This window comes from Chaetodon trifascialis, chromosome 22 (genome assembly GCF_039877785.1).
Source record: "Chaetodon trifascialis isolate fChaTrf1 chromosome 22, fChaTrf1.hap1, whole genome shotgun sequence".
Lineage (NCBI taxonomy): Eukaryota > Metazoa > Chordata > Actinopteri > Chaetodontiformes > Chaetodontidae > Chaetodon > Chaetodon trifascialis.
In genome coordinates, this window is record NC_092077.1 from 8657015 (window position 1) to 8677711 (window position 20697).

Here is a 20697-nt window from a genome sequence, read left to right on the forward strand (position 1 = left end):
TTCTTGCAAAAAGTGCCCACGGGCCATACATAGAAAAAAAAAATGAAATAAAATACACCACTATTCATGAGAAAGTGCAAGGAATGTCAGCTTTGAATTACAGTAGAGAAGCAATGATAACATAAAAGAAATAATTCCTTTCATTTTGCAACCCAAAGTTGTTTGCAGTTTCTGTTGTTAAGTGCATACAAAATATGAAAAAGTGATTTAACTACTTCACTATGCAAAAATGAATGTAGATGAACTACCTGCAAGCTACTGCAAAACGCAGTTAAACTACTGGTTAAATTACATGTACGTCACCCAAAGCAACATTTAGATAAATTGCTTCTGCCGATATTTTTCCAAATCAAAGCTTGAGATGATTATGTGCCTGATGCATTGTGAGCTTCCTTTATTCTCCCAAGGTAATTATCTGAAGCCGGGAAGTGTTTGGGCTCAAAACATCACATATTCCATTACTATTTCATTTTGTTTTCTTGCTCTAATTATTAAATTATCATACACTGTAGTAGCAGAATAGTCAATGAGTTCTAGTGGGCAAAAAAAAAATAAAATAAAAAAACCCTGAAGGCAGAGAACTTTTGCAGAGCAGCTCGTCACTGCTCCCATCGCCGCCCAGCCTGAAGGCAGAATGAAAATGACACCACGGGCTTCAAACACAGTGGGAGGCTTCTGTATAGGATTATCTATAATAAATACCATGTTTTATACATATTTTACATTTCATTTATGGCATTTAGCCGACACTTTTAATGAGGACAGGTTGCAGTGAGTGAACAGATTTGGTCCAAGACAGATTTTCTTCATATTTAGAGGAGATTCAGATCTTTTAAGTTGAAGTCCGTGAGGGACTGTACAAAATGTATTACACAGGAGGGGGGTGAGAGGAAAGCAGAGAAAGTTCTGATAACTTTTTTCAGTCCCAAATTAATATTTCAGCCTCCTCTTGCACAATGAATTAAAGAAAAAGCTCAAATAGGTGCAAATGCTTAAACATGTGCAGTGGTTCATACCAATTCTGACTTTTCATGTTTGATTACAGTCAACTGGTTAATAGGACCAATATTTCTGCTCTATGACTACACTTGGGCTGCACGGTGGCGCAGCAGGTAGTGCGCGTGCCTCACAGCAAGAAGGTCGCAGGTTCGATTCCCGGGTTGGGCCTTTCTGTGTGACGTTTGCATGTTCTTCCCGTGCATGCGTGGGTTCTCTCCAGGCACTCCGGCTTCCTCCCACAGACCAAAAACATGCTCATTAGGTTTATTGGTCACTCTAAATTGCCCCTAGGTGTGAGTGTGAGTGCGAATGGTTGTGTGTATGTGCCCTGCGATCGGCTGCCGACCGGTCCAGGGTGTACCCCGCCTCTCGCCCGTTGACAGCTGAGATAGGCTCCGGCCCCTCCCGCGATCCCGAAAGGGATAAGCGGCATAGAAGATGGATGGATGACTACACTTGGATGTTCATGTATATAGCCTCAATCAAAAGTCATCCCATCTTCAAATTGGTCTGCATCATAAGAAAAAATGTTTGGATGCTTATCATTTTGCTTTGTTTTTCATAAATATGGAAGTGTATTAGTGGCTGTCGTGAAAATTATTTATCACATCTTCAATGTTTTAGACATTAATAGTGAACCAAGTTGTACCAGCTCAGTTTTTGTCTCTGTAAGCGAAGGGGAATAGTCCAAAGAGAATATTAATAACGCTGGTGGGAGAGCCTTGCTTTTAAAAAAACTGAAATAAAATGAAATGCAACTTTAAAGGCCCCTCCTCACCCCAATAACTTTCGACAGAGGTTCAAGAATTTCTTGAAATAAGACCCCATCTTTCATAGTGTTTCTGTCTGCAGACTTTCTGCAACAGCCGTTCGATGTATTTTCATTATTTAATTACCTCTGTAGTTTTCAATGTCGGAGTCCGCCATTCCCAGGCTAAATTCAGATTCCCTGCTGACACGAAAGGGATTCCATACATGCATGTAATCCAGTGTTGTTGTCTTTAATTTCACCTCAGTGATATCAGCCTCACTGTTTACTGTTCACTCTTCTCGTGCCGTGTTACTGCTAATGCAAACCAAACATTTCCTCCTGCCACAGCTTCACAATCAAAGTGCTGTGAAATCATGTCGTGAAACAAAGAGTGGCTTTTATTTTATGTGAAAGTGCCATTTTTACATCATAAGCCCCTGTTTGGATTTTATGTATGCATATATACATATTATGTCTTATAGACAGATATTATGTTTTGTAGGTCAGATCTTCAACACAGTAACTTGTAACCATGAATGTTAGATAAATAAAGTGGAGAAGGAAATATGGTGTTTTCCTCTGAAATGTAGTGAAGTCAGAGTGTGAAGTGGCGTCACATTAGATACTTAAAAACAAGTACTTTAAGCACTTATTTAAGTACAGCACTTGAGTAACTGTTTGACCATACACAATCATAAATCTCTATGTATACACATGAAGTACATCGTAATGTTAGCTCATTGCAGATGTATCAGTATAAAGGAACCTTATCCACATTTTTTGCTGTAGTAGTTGGTTGTGTAAAAAGTAACTTAAATATTACCCGATTTAACATTATTGCATTATCTAGACTCTTAAATTTCAGTGAATCGGTATCAGCCTGTAATATCCTGAATCAGTCATTTTATAATATGCAATGTGTCCACATGCACAACAACATTCATGCATGGACATGGATGCATTAACAGGGACACGCACACAGACACAGACACACACTGCCAAGGATTCACAAAGACCAAATGACCTGAAAATAATATGCACTAACCAGATTCGAGAGAAACCGAACAGTCTTTTATAAGCAGCCTTACACATAGCAGCAATGATTATGCTCTTATCTGCTTTGGGGATTGCACTGAGTTGAATTATCATTCATGCTGTATTGCTGTTTTGCTTAATTGGAATTTGTTTAGTGGGCTTTGTAAGGGAGCAAACAGGGAATAAACAGATTTATGGGGAGCTCTGCCAAGTAAAAGGTTATGCATAATTTAAGGCGGATTAGTTTGGATGTAGAGGTCAATAAGGCTAAATAGACAAGAATCATCAACATCCAGGAAGGAGAAGGGGTGTCTTGAGGGTCCAGGCCTCCACCAGCTGTACAAACTCTTTATTAACAGACGCCAAGGCGTGCTCACATGCATCCAGAAGCATGCATTAGCACACTCACACACACACCTTGCTCATACATCAGTGAGCAGTTTGCAGAAGGCGTACTATAGTATGTGTGCAAACTAATTATATCAGTGTGTTTATTTCTGTTTGCAGCCTGAAGCCTTTGTTCTACTTTAGTCTAAGTATGTCACTATGTCATTTATCATCAACTTCAATGTAGTCACCTTCATTAGCATTGGCCACATCATGATCACAACTGTCATCATAACCCATCATTATGGCACTATGCTGTCCCGCTGCCGAGCATGTCCATTTGTCACATTTCCTCGCTCTTTGCAATGTTTTCGGCTTGTTCACTCAGCTGCTGATAATGGCAGTATAAGCAAACACTGAGTTTTTTTTCCTCTTAATATGAGTTGCTTCTGTCTGAAAACAGTTCATTCTTGGCACAGCACGCAAGGCAGCAAGTCGCCGAGAGGTTGAGGTACAAAAAAGAGCTGTCGATAGTAATGATGTGGTGATGGGTTGAGGCATTCACGTGTACGTTTTACATTATTCTGCACCGCGTTAAACTGAAGCAACTTCTTTGTACGATCTCAAGTTTTATAGAGCAACTTAACGCCCAGTTTGAAAGTATATCTCAAAAATTCGAAAAAATGTATTTGACTAAAAACCCCTCTACCCCTGTGGTACCCAACCCAGGCCCGCTCACAGATCAGTCAGACTGTTGCTCCAGGCATCCACTGTCTTTCCCCTGACTAGCTACACTGATATGTTTCAGCCATTTTCAGACAATTCAATGCCCAGATTTTATATGTCTGTCTATTCATAGAACCATAGTTACATGTGTAACTTCTGTTTGAACGTCTACTCACAGACAAAAGTGAAAGCAGTAGCAGCACAGTGAAGTACTGTACATGCAATTCAATAATGCAAAAAGTGGAACTTAAAGTGTTTGCATGACTGTGAGTGATGTATAGTATTCATGCTTGCCTGTGTGCCTGACAGAGGTTGTAAAAGTCAGTATGTAAATGTGAATGTCTGTTGTGTAGGCGTGTACGCATGTACTTGTGACAGACTATCTCGCTGCACTTTGCCACACCTCCCACAGGCTAAGCGTGCATTTTGCTGCTCGTGAAGTTTCTCTGCTGCTTTCTCATTACTGAGGGAGCCTCTGCATCCTCTTTGTTCAGTTGTTAATTTTTGCAGAATTGGTCAGAAAAAAAGATTTTGAGCTCTGTGTGGAGTTGATACGCAGCTTGGTTAGTGTTGTTTGGGTTCCTGATCCTTTTTATTATATTCTGCACAGACATTTTCCCTCAAACTTTAACTTTACTTTTACTTATTTCTATTTTTTCGTCTAATCTGTTAATCAACAACCTGAATCAAATGGTTAGAATATCAAATGTGATGCAAATCATTTTTCTGTGCAGGAGTTCTGAGGAGGTAAATCTGTGTTTGCCAGCTGCTTCCAGCTGTGTATGTCAGGGGTTTACTGTTCACCACTGATGTACTGGTGTCTCTGTAGACACTGGTGTAAAACGATCTCTTCCCACAGACTCCTGTTCAAGCCGACATTTCCTCTGGCTCACAATACCTTTGGGCTCTCCGTCTTTGAAAGTGTGTGTCTGGTGGATGCACGTGCACGTTTGTCTGTGTGTGTGTGTACGTCCACAAATCAGGGGTTGCTGTTGGCGTTCAGCTGTGAGGAAATGTCAGAGCGCATCTGCGGATGAACGATATCAGCAGTACCTGGCGGCCTGTACACACACAGACACACACACTCTGAAGAAAAACATGCCCGGAGCAATGGCACGTCACACAACCTGCCAGTTCTGCACCACAATGGCACCTAGCATGAATAGTGTGCAGGAAAAAGGGGATGTAGCTGGAAACAGCAATGTGGCATCTGGACTTTGGTGTAGATGTTTGGACATGGGGGAACAAAGGAAGACTTAATATGGCATGAGTCTCAGGTTTTTTTTATAGAAAAATTCATAATTAACATGCAGCAGGTCTGTCTGTACACAGGTATATCAAAATATATGGTAAATCGTATATGGATTGCTTCTTTTCTACTTTAATGGACAAAATGCTTAACGAATGGCCTCTCTTTCACCCCTTCACACACATACTCACACACACATACACACTCACACCCTGACGGTGACAGAGCTGCTATGCAATGCCATGCTGTCTATCGGGAGCAATTCGGATTCAGTGTCTTGCACAAGGACATTTTGACATATGGACATTTTGTCATATTTCATTGACTTTAAACATTACATTTCTGATTGTTTTCTATTATAAAGCACACTTCGGATGAAATGAAACGTAAGAATCACGAGACCCCCGAACACAATGTTTTTTGTCTCAGAATCATTTTGTGGAGATAAAGAAAATGTAAATATATGAATTTTTACTGTGGCAATTGACATTAGCATTCACAGTTTTACTCTTGAGAAAAAGGAATAGACCGAATATTTGCTATGTTGCCTTGTGTGTTACATAAATGGCTGATTTTAAAAGAAACATTTTGATATAACCAGTTTAAGGCCAATGCCCCTGATGGTAGCACTGGATCAAAATCTCACTTTCTAGCCGAGAGTTAGAAGAGAAGATTGATAGCACACAGGTCTGTCCAGTCTAGAGACAGGGGACCTTTAGCCTATCCTAGCACGAAGACTTGAAACAGGGATAAACAGCTAGCCTGGCATGCCCAAAGGTAAAAATGTCTGCCTACCAGAACGTCTAACACTCACATTAACTTGCTGTCCCTTGTTTGTCTAGTCCATACCTAAAGCCAGGAAATTACTTGAGCCTCCAGGAAATATCTGTGCCCAGACAAGAAATAGGATAGTTAGAATGAAGCAAAAGAGCTATGCCAAATAATTTAGCAGAAGGCAGTTTTTAGCTAGAATGAAGGAAAGAGGGTAAGGAAAAAATGGGGAAAAAAGAGAGCAATAATCAGTTTCAGAAGTACATAACTTTCATTTGAAAATTGAGAACTTTAATTTCAGTCTTGTGTATCAAAGCGTGCTCAGTTGTAAAGCAAAGCCGTCATTTTCCAGGAAAGACGTTCATTTGGCACATCAAACAATTGAGCAGAAGCAGTTATCTCTAAATTTGAGCAGCGCATAACACAATAAAGCTCTTTTTCCTTTGTCTTTATTTTTTCTAAAAGAAAAGGCCTGTTCCATGTTGGAAATATCAAAGTTTTAAAATTGCATACACGCACAAAGGAGGCATGTAGCATGTATTCTCCTGTGTTCATTACCATAGATGTTGTATTCATGATAGTAGAACATTATTAGGTGACTCTCTCTTGTGCACACAAAACTCGAGGCACCCACACAAGCACACATGCATGCACACAGACACAGGGCTGAGGTCTGGAAACGTCAGTCAGCATGCTATCTCATTATTTCTGCCTCTTGAAGTTTCATGAGTGCAGAGGAGCTATTTGGGACACAAATTCACTTCACCCAAAAAACCTCAGGCTTTTTTAAAAGGGGCTTGACAGCTTTTAGTGTGCAGATACTCATCAAGGCCGCCAAACGGGTGGAATAATCTTCTGAAAATCAGGCAAGGCACCAGACTGGAAAGGAACAAGCATGGGGAAGGAAAAAGAGGTGATGAGAGGAAAACAGAAGAGGCGAAATGAGATGTAGAGGGGAAGGGAGAGAAAGTAGAAATAGAGGGCAGGCATGAAAGAGCAGAAAGAGAAAATAGTGGTTGTGAGGAGGAGGGGGAGGACAAGACAAGGGGAAATTAGCTGAGAGGAGATGAGCTGCAGAGGAAAGGGGATAGAGAGCTGGTGGCTAATTACAAAGCGCAGGGATTTATTTCTTTGCATTGGGTTTTTCTCTCACATTCCACTGAGCCTCCTCCTAATTCCTGCTAGGCTTGATTCAGGTTTAGGAAACGTCTGCCTACCACGGCAGGTCAGATAGTACAGTTAATTATCCAGATAGTAGATCCACTGTAAAAGGAGACATGGGAAGGGATTTCCATGATGAAAGCAAATCTTGGAGTCTTAATGGCACTCAGTTGGGCTTTTTCAAGCCATCTTTTGTTTGACTGTGTTGCCTGACATGGCAGCAAAGAGATTATTCTGCGTGTGTGCATGGATGTGTGTGTTTGTGTGTGTCTGTGGATGTTCAGTGCAAAATACTGGGTGTGCATTAGTGTGCATGTGTGTGTGTTGTAGCTTTTCCATTACTTCGCCGACATTCTTATTCTCACCAACTTAAATTAAGTGCAGTGCAGAGGGATCTTAAATTGGCTGATCACGAGCAATAAAAGCAACTAATAGAGGAGAGGGCAAGGATGCTTCTTTGTGTGTCCATATGTGCATATGCGTCCATGTGCTGCAGGGGAATTTGCACAGTTAGAGGAGGAAGAACTACACAGGGAGAAAATTCTGACAGATTCATAGTACTCCTCTGTGAGATGAAGACACAGTGAATTTGCTTAAAAGGCTATTTGACTCACCATTACTGGAGATGGGGAGGCCCGAGCAGCACACCGATGCATTAGAGAGGCGAAGGTGAGCAGAAGTGGCAGCGAATGGACAAAGAGCAGCAAGGAAATGAATATGAATTCTTATGTCTATGAGCTTTTTTTGTGTGTGTGTGTGTGTGGATGTATATGTGTGTGTGAGCTCCATTTTGCAACCAGCTCATTGCAGTGAATCAGGAGTGATGCTGATTTGCCTCCGTCAGACAGCAGTTCACTCCTTGCACAGAAACACACAGGCATGCAGGGTGTTGTGCACCTATGTGCTAAATAATGTGAGTGTGTGACACAAGACACTGTCAGGATCCTGCACATGACTGAAATAGACACATATTAAGAATAATTACATTTGTCCTACATGTGGTCAGCACTTTTGTGTGAGATGCGTTAACATGTGTTGAAAATGTTGCATTTTTAGAAACATAAACACGCAGTCCAACCATATCTGGTGTCGAACATCAGCAGCCCTTGACACACTGCTGATTCTGCTACCTGCACAGGCATTATCTGATCTGTACAGTTTGTAATTATCGTTGCACATCACCTTATCATAGCACCATCTCCTAAAGAGTGCTGCACTGCATTTATTACACCAGATCAGATCTGTCGTTAGGCCTTTCTTCTGCTTTCTTACTCTCTTCCTGCCTTCTTTCTACCTTATTCACTTTCTCTCTCTCTCTCTCTCTCTCTGTCTCTCTCACACTCACACACACACACACACACACACACACACACACACACACACACACACACACACACACACACACACACACACAAGCCCATCTTTCTCCTGCCATAGTAGGCTTGGCATGGCATTAGACAGAATTTATTAGGCCAAGATGCTGGCTGTTGACATGAATGTGATCTACCATTTGGTGGGAAGATAAGTGTCCCATGGAGGGTGTAATAATGTTCTCTCCCTCACTAACCTTATCTCCTGCTGATGAAACCACGGCTGATACCTTCCCTTACACATAGCATCAAACCTGTGTGTGTCTGTGTGCGCGCGTGTGTGTGTTTATTCCTGTCCACGCCTGCCGTGTCTGTGCCGGCCTGCGTGTGTGGGTGTGTGGATGTGTTTAAGGGATGCTTTCATTTCATATCACCCCTGAATCTTATGAGTTTCAACATAAGCCACTGCCCTCACACCAGCATGCACAGCAGTGACATGGTCGAATGGTAACAGATAGTGTCACTATAAGCCAGGATGTTGCGGGGAGATTAAATTGGTGACGCGAATCCAAATGTGAGAGATTAGCGCTGTGTCTTAACTTGTCTTTACAGTTTCTGATTGCCAATATGATAAATCACAGTTTCTGGACTGGTCGCCTGTTAGCGAATAAGTCTTTTCAGTAAACAGTTGGGGAGTCAACACAGGCCGCTGTATTTCCAATCACTTTATCCGGCTATAGAGTCCAAAGCAATATAAACAAACATATCACTGGTATAAAAATATGTTGGGAATCAAGTAGTTCAATTGATAGAGATACTGAAATCTTGCAACTAATCTGAGCTCTGGCCTACTATCTGTTGAAGCTCATAAGTTGCTGTCACACTGTTTGTGTCCCAGTTATTTCGTTTTGGATCTGAACTTGATCCAGGATCCACCACAGCTGAAGATTAAAGCCCCACTATGCCAAAATATGGTTAAAGGCTCAGCTTTGGTTTGTCACAAGAGCAGTTAGCCACATTTAGCCATGTAATTTAGCCATAATTTGGTGACAGCATGAGTGTTGGGGAAATACTGAGCATACAGATGGATAGCAAAGAAGTGGACTGTGCTGCAGAGGTAGTTTGATAAGTTTCTTTGGATTTTGATACTTTTATTTCATTGTGAAAGGGGGTCACTAGAGTCCTTTGTAACTGCTGCGAACTACAGCTCACATCATCCACAAAAGGGCAAGCTACAAATTTTTCAGAGCCACCTTTCAAGTCTACAGTTGGTGAGTGGTTGATGCGTAAAATATGAGGTTTTGGTTGGCGGTGGAGTATTCCTTTTAAAATCATTAAAATCGAGTGCATTATTTTTCTTTTGACCACTTGTGAGCAGCTCAATGAGACAAATGACTGACAAATTGACAAATGATTCACAAGTTGTTTAGGCTAACATGTTTGCAAACCGTTGCTTATTAACACGTCATGTTAGCATTCATTTGGAGTTGTGTTTCTAGCCGCCTGGCAAATGTAACATTAAGACCGATATTCGCTCTCTTTTAGTTGTGTTTTTGGGACATATCTGGCTTATTAGCTGCCAAAATCTTCAGGTTCATCACCTAGTTGCTAACTTTGCCTGGTGTTTAGTGCTAGATAGGTAACATGTGGTTCATCTATCAGAGCTTTGTCCCCGACAACAACTAACTGCTGCGACTGGATGCGACACTGTTGAGAGCAATGAGACAGAATCATAACAGTAAAGTTGCTAAAAATATGTTGACAAAACAAGCTGAAAGACAATAAAATTCTCCTGAGAGCCGAAGGAAACTGCACAGTTGGATGGTAATTGTTTGTCTGTTTGAACTGTGAGGTCTCAACAGCAGCTTAGAATGGGATCAAAAATAACTTAAAGTAAAATACTAAGAATGCAGTTATCACAGCTGTTTCATAGTTTTTTCAGTCATCTCTGACACGTGCTGGGAGGAGCACCTACATAGACACATGTAACATTAATCCCTCGTTACTGTTGTTTACATGATGCCGCTATACATCCTCATCAGCACTGGGTGGTAATTCAGAAGCGAAACAAAGCCTGTTCGTGAATTGTATAAGTGACCTTACTGACAACATTCATTAGATAAATTCACGGCAATGGATTAAATGAGTAGAGGAAGAAAACACCGAAGAACACTTTTAGACCTCACATCTAGTTCTTTCACCTCGGTGAATGCTGTGTTTTCGATACGTCCTCTAATTTTCTCTTCTACTCTCTCGCCTCTGTTTTCAATTTACAAAGCCTGCTTTACATCCTGTCCCTTACTCTACACTCGCTGCTGCTGAGGTAGTGCCGGTTGCAGATGCAGATTTAGAAACACTTCCTTGTCCTCTAGATTTACATAAAATGGAAATTTGTCTTTGGCGCTGGCATACTTCACACAGCACATCAGGACAAACCACACAAAAGACACAATACAAATAATAAATATGTGATAAAATGTTTAAAAGATAAAATAGGTTCTTTTAAAAGGAAAAGACGAGGGCTCGAGAAGTCATAGCGTGTGTGTGTGTGTGTGTGTGTGTGTGTGTGTGTGTGTGTGTGTGTGTGTGTGTGTGTGTGTGTGTGTGTGTGTGTGTGTTGGGAGGAGTTCTGTTGAAAATAGTCAGAGTAAATGGAATGAAAGATTTCTTGAACTTGGGACTTCAAGTGTGTAGTTTGAAGGCAGCATCTGGTATGATAATTCAGAGGATGGTTGAGTTCACTGAAAGTTTTGCTTGGCTGTGATGTTTTCATACCATGAAATGAAGAAAGAACATGCTTGGACAGTGATCTATTGTCAAATTTGACTCATTTCCATTTCAGATTTGCGAGGTTGATCAACAGGCTGGGTTTATTCTCACTTGCTCATGCCAGCGATCAGCTCTGTTCACTGCCATTCTGTGTTGATTGGCTTGTACTGTAGGTAGAATTTGTCCTTGTCACCTTTGGGTCTAAGAAGGTTGACCATGTCCTGACAGTAGGAGGTTCAGTTTGCACCTCGCAGGCAACCAGGATAATATTGTCAGCAGACAAAATGAGGCAGAGATCACTGCTGTTACAATGCACATTGGGGGGGGGGGGGGGGGGGCATAGAATGCATTCATGAGGACCACCAGTAGGTTCAGGCTAGTCGGAGGAAGGTGTTAAAGCCAGGGAACACAAAGAGAGGTGTGACTCTGTAATTGTTCAAATGGCGATTACAGCACACACCTTCGGACAATCTCTCCTCAAAACCATTCATGTTGCAATCATTTGTACACACACACAAAGTGAGGGAAGTACTTGTGTGTGGAATAAAGAAGAGAACAGGAGAGAAAAACTCAAAGCTTGCTTACTCTCTCGCCTCTGCCCACCTGGCCAAAAGCTTTGTGAAGTGGGCACGTTTTTCAGGTTGCTGCTTGAATTAAAAGCGTTGTCAGACGCAGCTCTCTCCGATTCCAATGCTGGAAAGATTCGAGGGGAGGGGGTTTCAGGCGCTTTTCAGCATACTGAGCCCTTCAGGGATGCCAATGAGACAAGGGTGTAAGAAACACTCAAATCCAATGGACCAGATAGCAGCTGACATTCATAACAGAAGTGCTTAGCATTTCTGGATATCCAGAAATTGACAGGAAACTGGCAGGAATGGAGTGCTATGCTTAACTTGTGGCTGATCTATAGGAAACACCCATTGCTGACAGCGCTTAATAGTTTTCAGATATTTGAGCTATTTGAAATTGCATTGTTCCCCACATGCAACTTTCTCCCTGAAGCGAAAATATTCAAGTCCCACGTTTTAGATCATTTGAGTTTCTGTGCAGCTAGCCTTGAGGCAAACTACAGTAGCGCCAAGTAATTCAACCTCAAGCAGCGTGTCAGCAAAATGCACTCAACAATAATAATGCTTTACACTGATGTCAATTTCAAGCACACTGTTTACTGTGCTGACACAGTGTTCATGGTGCTTTCATTATTTAGCCATGTAGTGCTTGAGAAGGTACACATATTTCATGGATTGGCTGATATATAGATATTGTTTATGGTGAGCAGATATTAGCATTGGGTACAGTGCTCACTGATGATCTACATGCAAGGTTATGACAGCTACTGAAGGTGCCCTTAGAGCAAATTTATAGATATGGAACTGAGCACAATTCCCTAATGTTTTATAAGACAGCCAGCACGTCATGAACACCATGGCAAAAGAATATGATCTATGGATGCCCTAAAATTCATTCTGCGTTATCCATTAAAGTGCGTATGCATATGAGCATAAATGCAAGTATCCGTCGTCCTTTATCTTGCTCACACTCTGTAATGGTCAAGAATGTTATCTAGATATTCTTATCCTTCACTTTGTCTTGCTCTCCCTCTATCTCAGTTCATCTCGGTTCATTTTCGGTCTCTCTGATTTGCATATTCAGGTGGACATGTGTTAGCTGAATCCTTTTTTAATGTAATTTCTGATTTGTGAAAGATTGTGAGACACAGGGCTGTGATTAGACCCCTTATCTTCAGAGGGGTTGTCTTATTCCACCAAAAAGCACCTCATTACACCACATACATAATGACCCTTAAATTGTCTGTCACTTTTATTTCCCCAGCAGCCACGATCTCCATAAACTTATAAAAATGTTATTCCTTTACAAAAATAATGTTTGTTTACCACTTGAATCTCCAGGGTAGCTTTGATGTCTTGGAAGTGACAAGAAGATTGTTTTTATATGTTGGTTTTGGCTGTTATTATGGAGTCAAGTGCTGATTTATTATTATAGAGGTATGATTTCAAAAGCCATAGATTTGATGTAAATGTATGATCCTGTGACATCTTCTTCAAATGCTTATTGGTGATTCATTCTGCCTCATTGGCTCTGATTTTCTTTTGCAAGTTGACTGCTGATACCTTCATAGGACCTCGTCAGATGAGTTCACATCCCCCTTTATTGACGCCACCTGTCATGTTCCAGAAGTGGTGCTTTTGAAGGGATTTTGAATGCAATTATATTTACCTTGAGTAATTTAAAGGAATTTGGCTTTTTTTTGCATTCTGCAACGTTTCAAACAGGATGAACTTGTTCATAAGCCCAGTGCATGAGCTCCTACCACAAAAGCCTGTGACATGTAATGCATTCCACAAGTCTTTGCCGCAACAGCACGTTTTAATTTGTACATTTCTTCAGTAGTATCATTGTCTCAGTCTGCTGTCCTGTATTTCAGTTCTAGACTTCCGTTAATGAGTTTCTACATTTCCCCGAAAGGCCCCAGGCTGGAGTGTATTACACTCACTTATCATCTGAGCCATAATGATAACAATGATAAATATAGTGACAATTAAACATGAGTTTTTTTTCCAGTTTGGGGAAAGTGATGTTGCTGCAATGCAATCTTTCAATTCACCATTTTTTTAGGCTTTGCATCTCCAATAATCTTTATTTCATTTAGTTTTTCTACATTTTTGTCCCAATATTTTGTCCCTAAAAATATCAGAACTTTCTTCTTTTTCAATCAAAATCCACGTAACCCTTAGCAACAGCTTGGCTACGACTACCCCCGGTTGGGAATCATTGGTATCACGGCTTGTCTTCGTCACTGGAAGTGAAAATCTATGCAGGGAAAGAGAACGAGAAACACTCAATAATTATCAGTGTTGACTTGAGCGAGGTACTGAACTACAATATGCCTTTTTCATAATAGATATGTTGGACTAAATAATTTAATGAGAGTTTTAAAAAAAAAGTAAAACATTGTTTCCTCATTGACCCATTTTGTTTGGTGGTGCAACTATTTTTCTCATTCATGCCAAACTAAGACAGTGTAGTTATGGGAAGGACGTTATGTTTTAATGCAATTTTTGATAGATGTTTTCATTTACAGTATACTAACAGAAGGTCAGATTTATAGTAGGGATCTCTTTTCTGTGTGTATCCTCCTCACACCAGCAATGGAGGTTTGCAATGACAACTAAAACACAGGACAATAGTTCTAAGTCTTTTTGGGACAAAATGTCAAGGAATGCACAAAAACAAAAAGAAGTTGAATGATTGCAGCTGCAAGATAATTCTCCTCAGACAGAAAATAAAATATTTAATTGTCACTATATTTATCATTGTTATCATTATGGCTCAGTCTATAAGTGCAGCCTACAGCACAAGTGAGTGTAATAGACTCCAGCCTGGGGCTTTTCTGGGAATTGTAGAAACTCATTAACTGATGTCTAGAAGTGAAATACAGCAGAGCCGACTGGGACAATGTTACTCCTCAAAAAAAGGACTAATTACAACATGTTACAGCCAAGTCTTGTGGAATCCATTAAATGTCACAGACTTTTTAAACTTGTTGTAAAAGCTTATGCACACGGCTTACAAAATATTCCAGTTTGCAATTTTGCAGGAAGCAAGAAGGGCTGTGAACTCGCTAAATATCACTTGTGAATTTATTTACCTGACTGATCACAGCTCTCTACATCTCTCTCCATCTGTCTGATTTCCTCCATCTTTCACCCATCTCTCACTGTCATCCCCTCCTCTCATATCTCACAATTGTCTCTTTACTTCATTGCTCTTCATTTGCCTGCACATCCCATATCTCTCCAAAATCCACCCCTCTGCATCTCTCCATCTTTTTCACTCCATTTATATGTATTTCAACATTTTTTTTTCCAAATTCCCCTTTTCTATCAGTTTCCATCGTGTTACATCTTTGCTCCTATCCGTCTTTCTCCATCTGTCATCCTTCAACCCACTCTCTCCATATTAATGGCTACATCTCTGCATCCACCTCTCTCTATCGTTTCTCTTCCTCTGTTGATTTTAACTCTTTTTTTCTCACCTCTCTAATCGTTCTCCCTCTCTCTCTCTCTCTCTCTCTGTCTCCGTCTGTGTTTCCTGCAGCTGGTATTGTTCGGAAAAAGCAGTGGTGTGAGATGGTGCCATGTTTGGAGGACGAAGGCTGTGACCTGTTAGTCAATAAATCTGGCTGGACTTGTACACAGCCCGGAGGCCGAGTCAAAACCACCACGGTGAGTTCAGGCTCTCTTTTAGCCCCCCACGTTACACAATCCACTCGCAACCAGTAGGTGTGTTCACAATGTGTTGCGCTCAGTGCACCAGTGGCACTGAGAGCAACATGACTGCAGAGCTGAAAAAGCATTTGCATAGAAAATCGATTGTGGACTAAAGACGAGTTTAGTTTAATTTCTCTAAATGGAACAGTAATGATTGAATAGTTTTGCTCTCCAAATATGACCGTTTCGAAGCCATTGTAACAAGCACAATCATTGATTGTACAAGATAATAGAACAACCTTGAAGCATTGACTCTCATAGAAAGCTAATCTAAACAGATGTTTGAAAGCACTGTTTACAACTACTGATTTGAACTCAACATTTCCATCCTCAAACTGCCTGACAGTGTTTACTTAGAGACTGCGAAAGTGTTCAGCATGTACTGTGAAAAAACAATTACTCAGATTGCTCATGAATTGCTATTTTACATGTTCATTATATGCATACATGCAAAATCCTACACAGTATGTTCTATTAGGTGAATATATAGTTCAAACTACTTAAAGTGAGATTATGTACATTTTGAATGATGAAACAGTCTTCCTCTCACAAATAAATAGTTAAAAAACTCTTGCTGTCTTGCTGTCAGTTTTCCATAGTGTTCCTTTAGCAACATGAGCATTCATGTGGATTCCTGTTTATGGCCACCCAGTAGATGTAAGTCCAGTGTTCTTTTAGCTCTATTTGATCTCCACCAAATCCCAGGGAAAATGTAGCTCTTTAAATACCTGAATGAAGCTTTTCTACATATGGCTATTTCAAAAAATGACGTGGCCTTGCTTCAATAAACTACACTGTGTTGAAATAAGTGGCCGTTCAAGTTCTAGATCGCACCTTCTCCAACACGTTGAGCGGGTTGCTTACTGTCAGCCACGAGTACGCTGATAACGGCAGAAACTCAGTTAAGCATTCACGTCACAATCTGCTGAAAATGTCTCTCTCCCGCCCTGTTCATCTTCAGCTCATCTCCACAAACTCTACGCGGTTTGTTTACTTCCTCGTCGCCAGCAATTACCTTGAATTAGGGACGCTCTTAATGTTAATGGTGGCAGCAGATGGGGAGCCACCGCTTGTATTCGCCGAGATGCCGCCCATTCATTCAGCCGCCCGTCCTTCATACCCTATCCCCAGCTCTCCAAGCCTCCTCCTCCTCTCCACTTCACCCCTAACTCCAACACACACACCTTCCTGCTGCCTTGCGTCCTCCCACTGCTTTCACCTCACCGCCTGCTTTGCAAGAGACGTAAACACTGTTGCTCTCCGCCTGGATGCGCGGTCTATACTGTAGCAATTAAAGAGGTCTCAGTTGAGAAACATGTTACACAACACACACACACCACACAGCTGCCCTATCTGTGAATGTCAATGGGTGAACACTGAGGACCGGTGGGGCATCATTAATGCATCTGTCATGATTTAGTCATCAGCTGACTAACTTGTTTATGCCTTCCTGCTGACAGACAAACACACACACATACACACACAGACATAACACATACACACGCTGAATGGGGAGCCCAGATGATGCGGTTTATTTGTTAGCTGCTGTCCCTCCGCTCTTACTCTGTGTGTGTGTGTGTGTGTGTGTGTGTGTGTGTGTGTGTGTGTGTGTGTGTGTATGTGTGTGTGTATGTGTGTGTGTGTATGTGTGTGTGCGTGCGTGCGTGCGTGCGTGTGTGTGTGACGCACAGTGGCCTCACACTAACCTGAATATACCTGCTTGTAGGTGACAGCCGTTACATGTTCCACCTACAATGTAATTTGTTATCTGGACAGGCAGCTAGCCCACACGCACACACACACACACACACACACACACACACAAACATACACACACATATGTAACATATAGCTGGATCCATTTATTATATTTGTCACATGTAAGAGCTAGTGTGGTGTGTGTTTGTGTTGTGGGGGGGTTGAGTATGCAAATGTGGTAGTCACAGTGTCTTTGAAGGCTAATAGATCTGATTCATGTGCATTCTCACATGTATGTTAACATGCTCTCACTGATGTCTGCTGGTGTGTGTTTCCAGCTGTTGGCATATTCATACTTGACTATGACTATGTGTCCCTGCTTTCCTGCGAAGGGTGGCCCTGCACGCTTTGGCCTACTTGTGTATTTCATATCCTGCTTAGGATGTCAGTCAATGTACCTCTCAACGCTGACAATATGTGGGACGTGACAGGTATTCCTTGCTTGCTTCATTGGCTACTTTAAGCTTGGTGACAGCTAGTCAAATGGCTGGACAGCTATGTGCACTCATCTGTGCCAGTCTGTGTGTGTGTATGTGTGTGTGTTTAAGCAGCTTTCACTGTCAAGGACTCTAATACTGGCAACAAGCAGGCTCGGGTCATTGTTTAAAATTCTTCTACAAATACAACCCAGATTCAGGAAAAGTTGGGGCGAACTGTTGACTGACAACAGTTTTACAAAGTTTTCCTGAGCCCATGTAATAATATCCTTTATGCAATCAAGTGTTCACAAAGTGCTTAACTTCGCTCCATCTTTCATACCCAATCATGATACTCTCACCTGTTACCAATCAACCTGTTTACCTGTGGGATGTTCCAAACTGGTGTTTTTGGAGCATTCCACATCTTTCCCAGTCTTTAGTTGCTCCTGTCCCAACTTGTTTGAAACATGATGCTGGCATCAAAGTCAGAATAAGTATATATTAAAAAAAATCAATGAAGCCAGTGAGCTTTAACATTAAATATATTGACTTTTGTCCTGTTTTGAATTGAGTATGTGTCAAAAAGGATTAGCAAATGATCGCACATCGTCCAATTAATTTATCCGATGGATGAACTGGCCTAAGGTGGCTGCTTCCTTTAATCTTGGGAAAGTTTAGGAAAGTCGGGAAGATTTCAGGACATTGCTTCATAACCATGCGTGTAACCTAAAATTGCATAAAACGCATTAAAGGTTAAGGCCAATTCTCCAAAGCAAAAATTACATAAACCTCTTGTTATCAGCAGACCTAAGGGAGAACCACAGGCAAAAACAAAACAAACAATTTACTCCTCAGCCTCCCCCCGGTTAACTTTGAACAAATGGCCCCTTCCCTGAGGCCTTTCAAGGTTAAACCCAAACTGCAGCCGCCCCAATATCGCCTAAGGATGATTGTTGGCTGTGCAGTCCAGTGAGCATGTCTGACCTGTCTGTCAGGTGTTTGTGCGAAAACATCAATGCAGACAAACAGACATGTCCCTCAGGCCATTTGACTAAGCCAAGTCAATCTGACTCAGCCCCTTAGCCCCATAAAGGGCTATTTTGGACAAATGTCAGGAGGCGGTTTGCGTGTATTGGTCAAATGTTTGAGAGTTTGTGTTTACTCTGTCAAACAGAGAGATTGTTGTTCAGGATGACACCGCTGACCTGTTCTCTACCTTTCGTCGGCAACACGGCTCAGTATGAGTTGCACAGCGTGTTAGATGTATGCTGTGCGTTTTCCCTCGACCTACAGAACGTCACTCATCTCAGCAGCCACCATTTGATGTGCGTCTGTTTAAAAATAACACCCTCGCACGCTTGTTTTCCCTCTCGCTTGACTCCTCAGCCTTTTCTCCACATTTTCTCCCTCCCGTCCTCCTCTCTGTCCTGATCTCCATGCATTTATCTTAGTCTGACCCCGCTTTGAAGAGTACATGTTGTTCCTGTCAATAAAAACACAATATGGATTTTTTTCTAGGGCCAACGCCAGAAGAAACATATGAAGATTGATATGTACTTTGCTTATTGTTGACAGCGACGTTTTGAGCGAGGTTACTTTTATTAGCGGCGCACAACGACGGCAGCTGAAAAGGACACATATCAAATAGAGGTGCACTTGTGAAGCTTTAGCACATAATTTATTTCAGTATCAAGAGTCTCGCTGATGCAGTGACAAGTTTCTCCTCTAAAGGACTGACCTAACAGAAAATTTAATTCCTCAGATGAAGCATTTCAAGCTCTAAGACTTTAAATGATCTCCTTGGGTTCACTTGACTGCATTAATGAAACCATAAATTGCACATGGACACTGGACTGCATGTCCATCAGCAGCCACTCCATTGTCTTTGTGTTTTATCTGAGTACATAAAGCTGAATGTCTGCCAGAATGCAAGCCTCAGGGCGACCCGTACGAACGTTAAAATGATAAATAATCACTTACAGAAATACTGGCCAGGAAGATCTGTCAAAATATAACTGATGCAACCAAATGTTCAAGTGCTCTGACTGTTCAGTAAAAAGGCCTGTCAAGCGATCTGCAGTCAGATCAATGCTATCTCAAGACTTTGGAGGTTTTTTTAAGCTTGTCCAAGAGCATGAGAGCAAAAATGAAAGGAATGGTTTGGCAGCAAAACAAACATTAGCATGCCCAGCTAACTAGCCTGCCATCTACAGTAGTAACCTAGCATTGTTTCCAAATGGAAAGAGTGTTGCTTTAGCTAATTATATCATTTAGTGCTGGAAAAGGTTAAGTTAGAAAACTCAAGTAACAGTATTGATAGAAGTATGTATGTATGTATGTATGTATGTATGTATGTATGTATGTATGTATGTATGTATACCAAAGTCTTTGGGTACTCCTCATCCTCAAATCCTTTTCTCTCATAAAAATGAATCAGGCTGATAAAATTCAGACATTAAAGCATATATCTAACCAATGTGTTGCTTGTTTAAGTATGTTTTTGTATAGTAAGCTATCAAACTTGAATCAAAAGTGAATGAATACCATTTTAATTACATTTAATTTTAATACTGTGCAATAATACTTGGGCTAACTGGCTAACTATGTAGTCATCTGAACTTTTTACAATGTCTCAGAGTTTTAACGTTAGCATTAGCTCACACTAAAACTTAAATCTGCTTGCTACAGTCCTCATTCCAGCCAACAAAATCCACACTTGTAGAAAGACATGAGAAGCCTGAAATTGAACATTTCCAGTGGCAAAATGTGCGCAGGGTGTCAAACTGCATATGAGCCACGCTGGAATGAAAAGCAAAAATATCCAGCTGCAGAAAAACTTTTACGTAGCAACCAGGGGTTGATTTCCCACTCCCAATATAGGCTACTTTCCTCCCTCAATGACGCTAAATGATTTGACTATACATTTTATGACAGTTACCACAGTCAAATGCTGCCTTTGCTACCTTTCCAAAATGCTCTCTTTTGGCAAAGCGACATGTAGTCTCAGCAGTCATCTCCCATACCTCCTTCTCTCGGTGAAAGGCTTACCGCCGTCTCTCTCCAGAGAGGAGGATGCTCTGCATTGTGCCCTCCACCATTCCAGACTGGCAGATGAAACGCAAGGAGCTCT

At 41.3% G+C, this 20697-nt stretch overlaps 1 protein-coding gene across 4 annotated transcripts in view; it reads left to right on the top strand.

Annotated features, from left to right (window-relative positions):
- Nucleotides 1-20697, top strand: part of LOC139350832 (chemokine-like protein TAFA-5) — a 142808-nt gene that overhangs the window by 110583 nt on the left and 11528 nt on the right. For all 4 annotated transcript variants that reach the window (XR_011603546.1, XR_011603545.1, XM_070992452.1 and 1 more), the window contains exon 3: nt 15218-15345. Coding sequence is in view for 2 of the 4 variants with exons in the window: in XM_070992452.1 (XP_070848553.1) it covers nt 15218-15345 (128 nt within the window). In the remaining 2 variants the exon portion in view is untranslated. The remainder of the gene's footprint in view (nt 1-15217; nt 15346-20697) is intronic.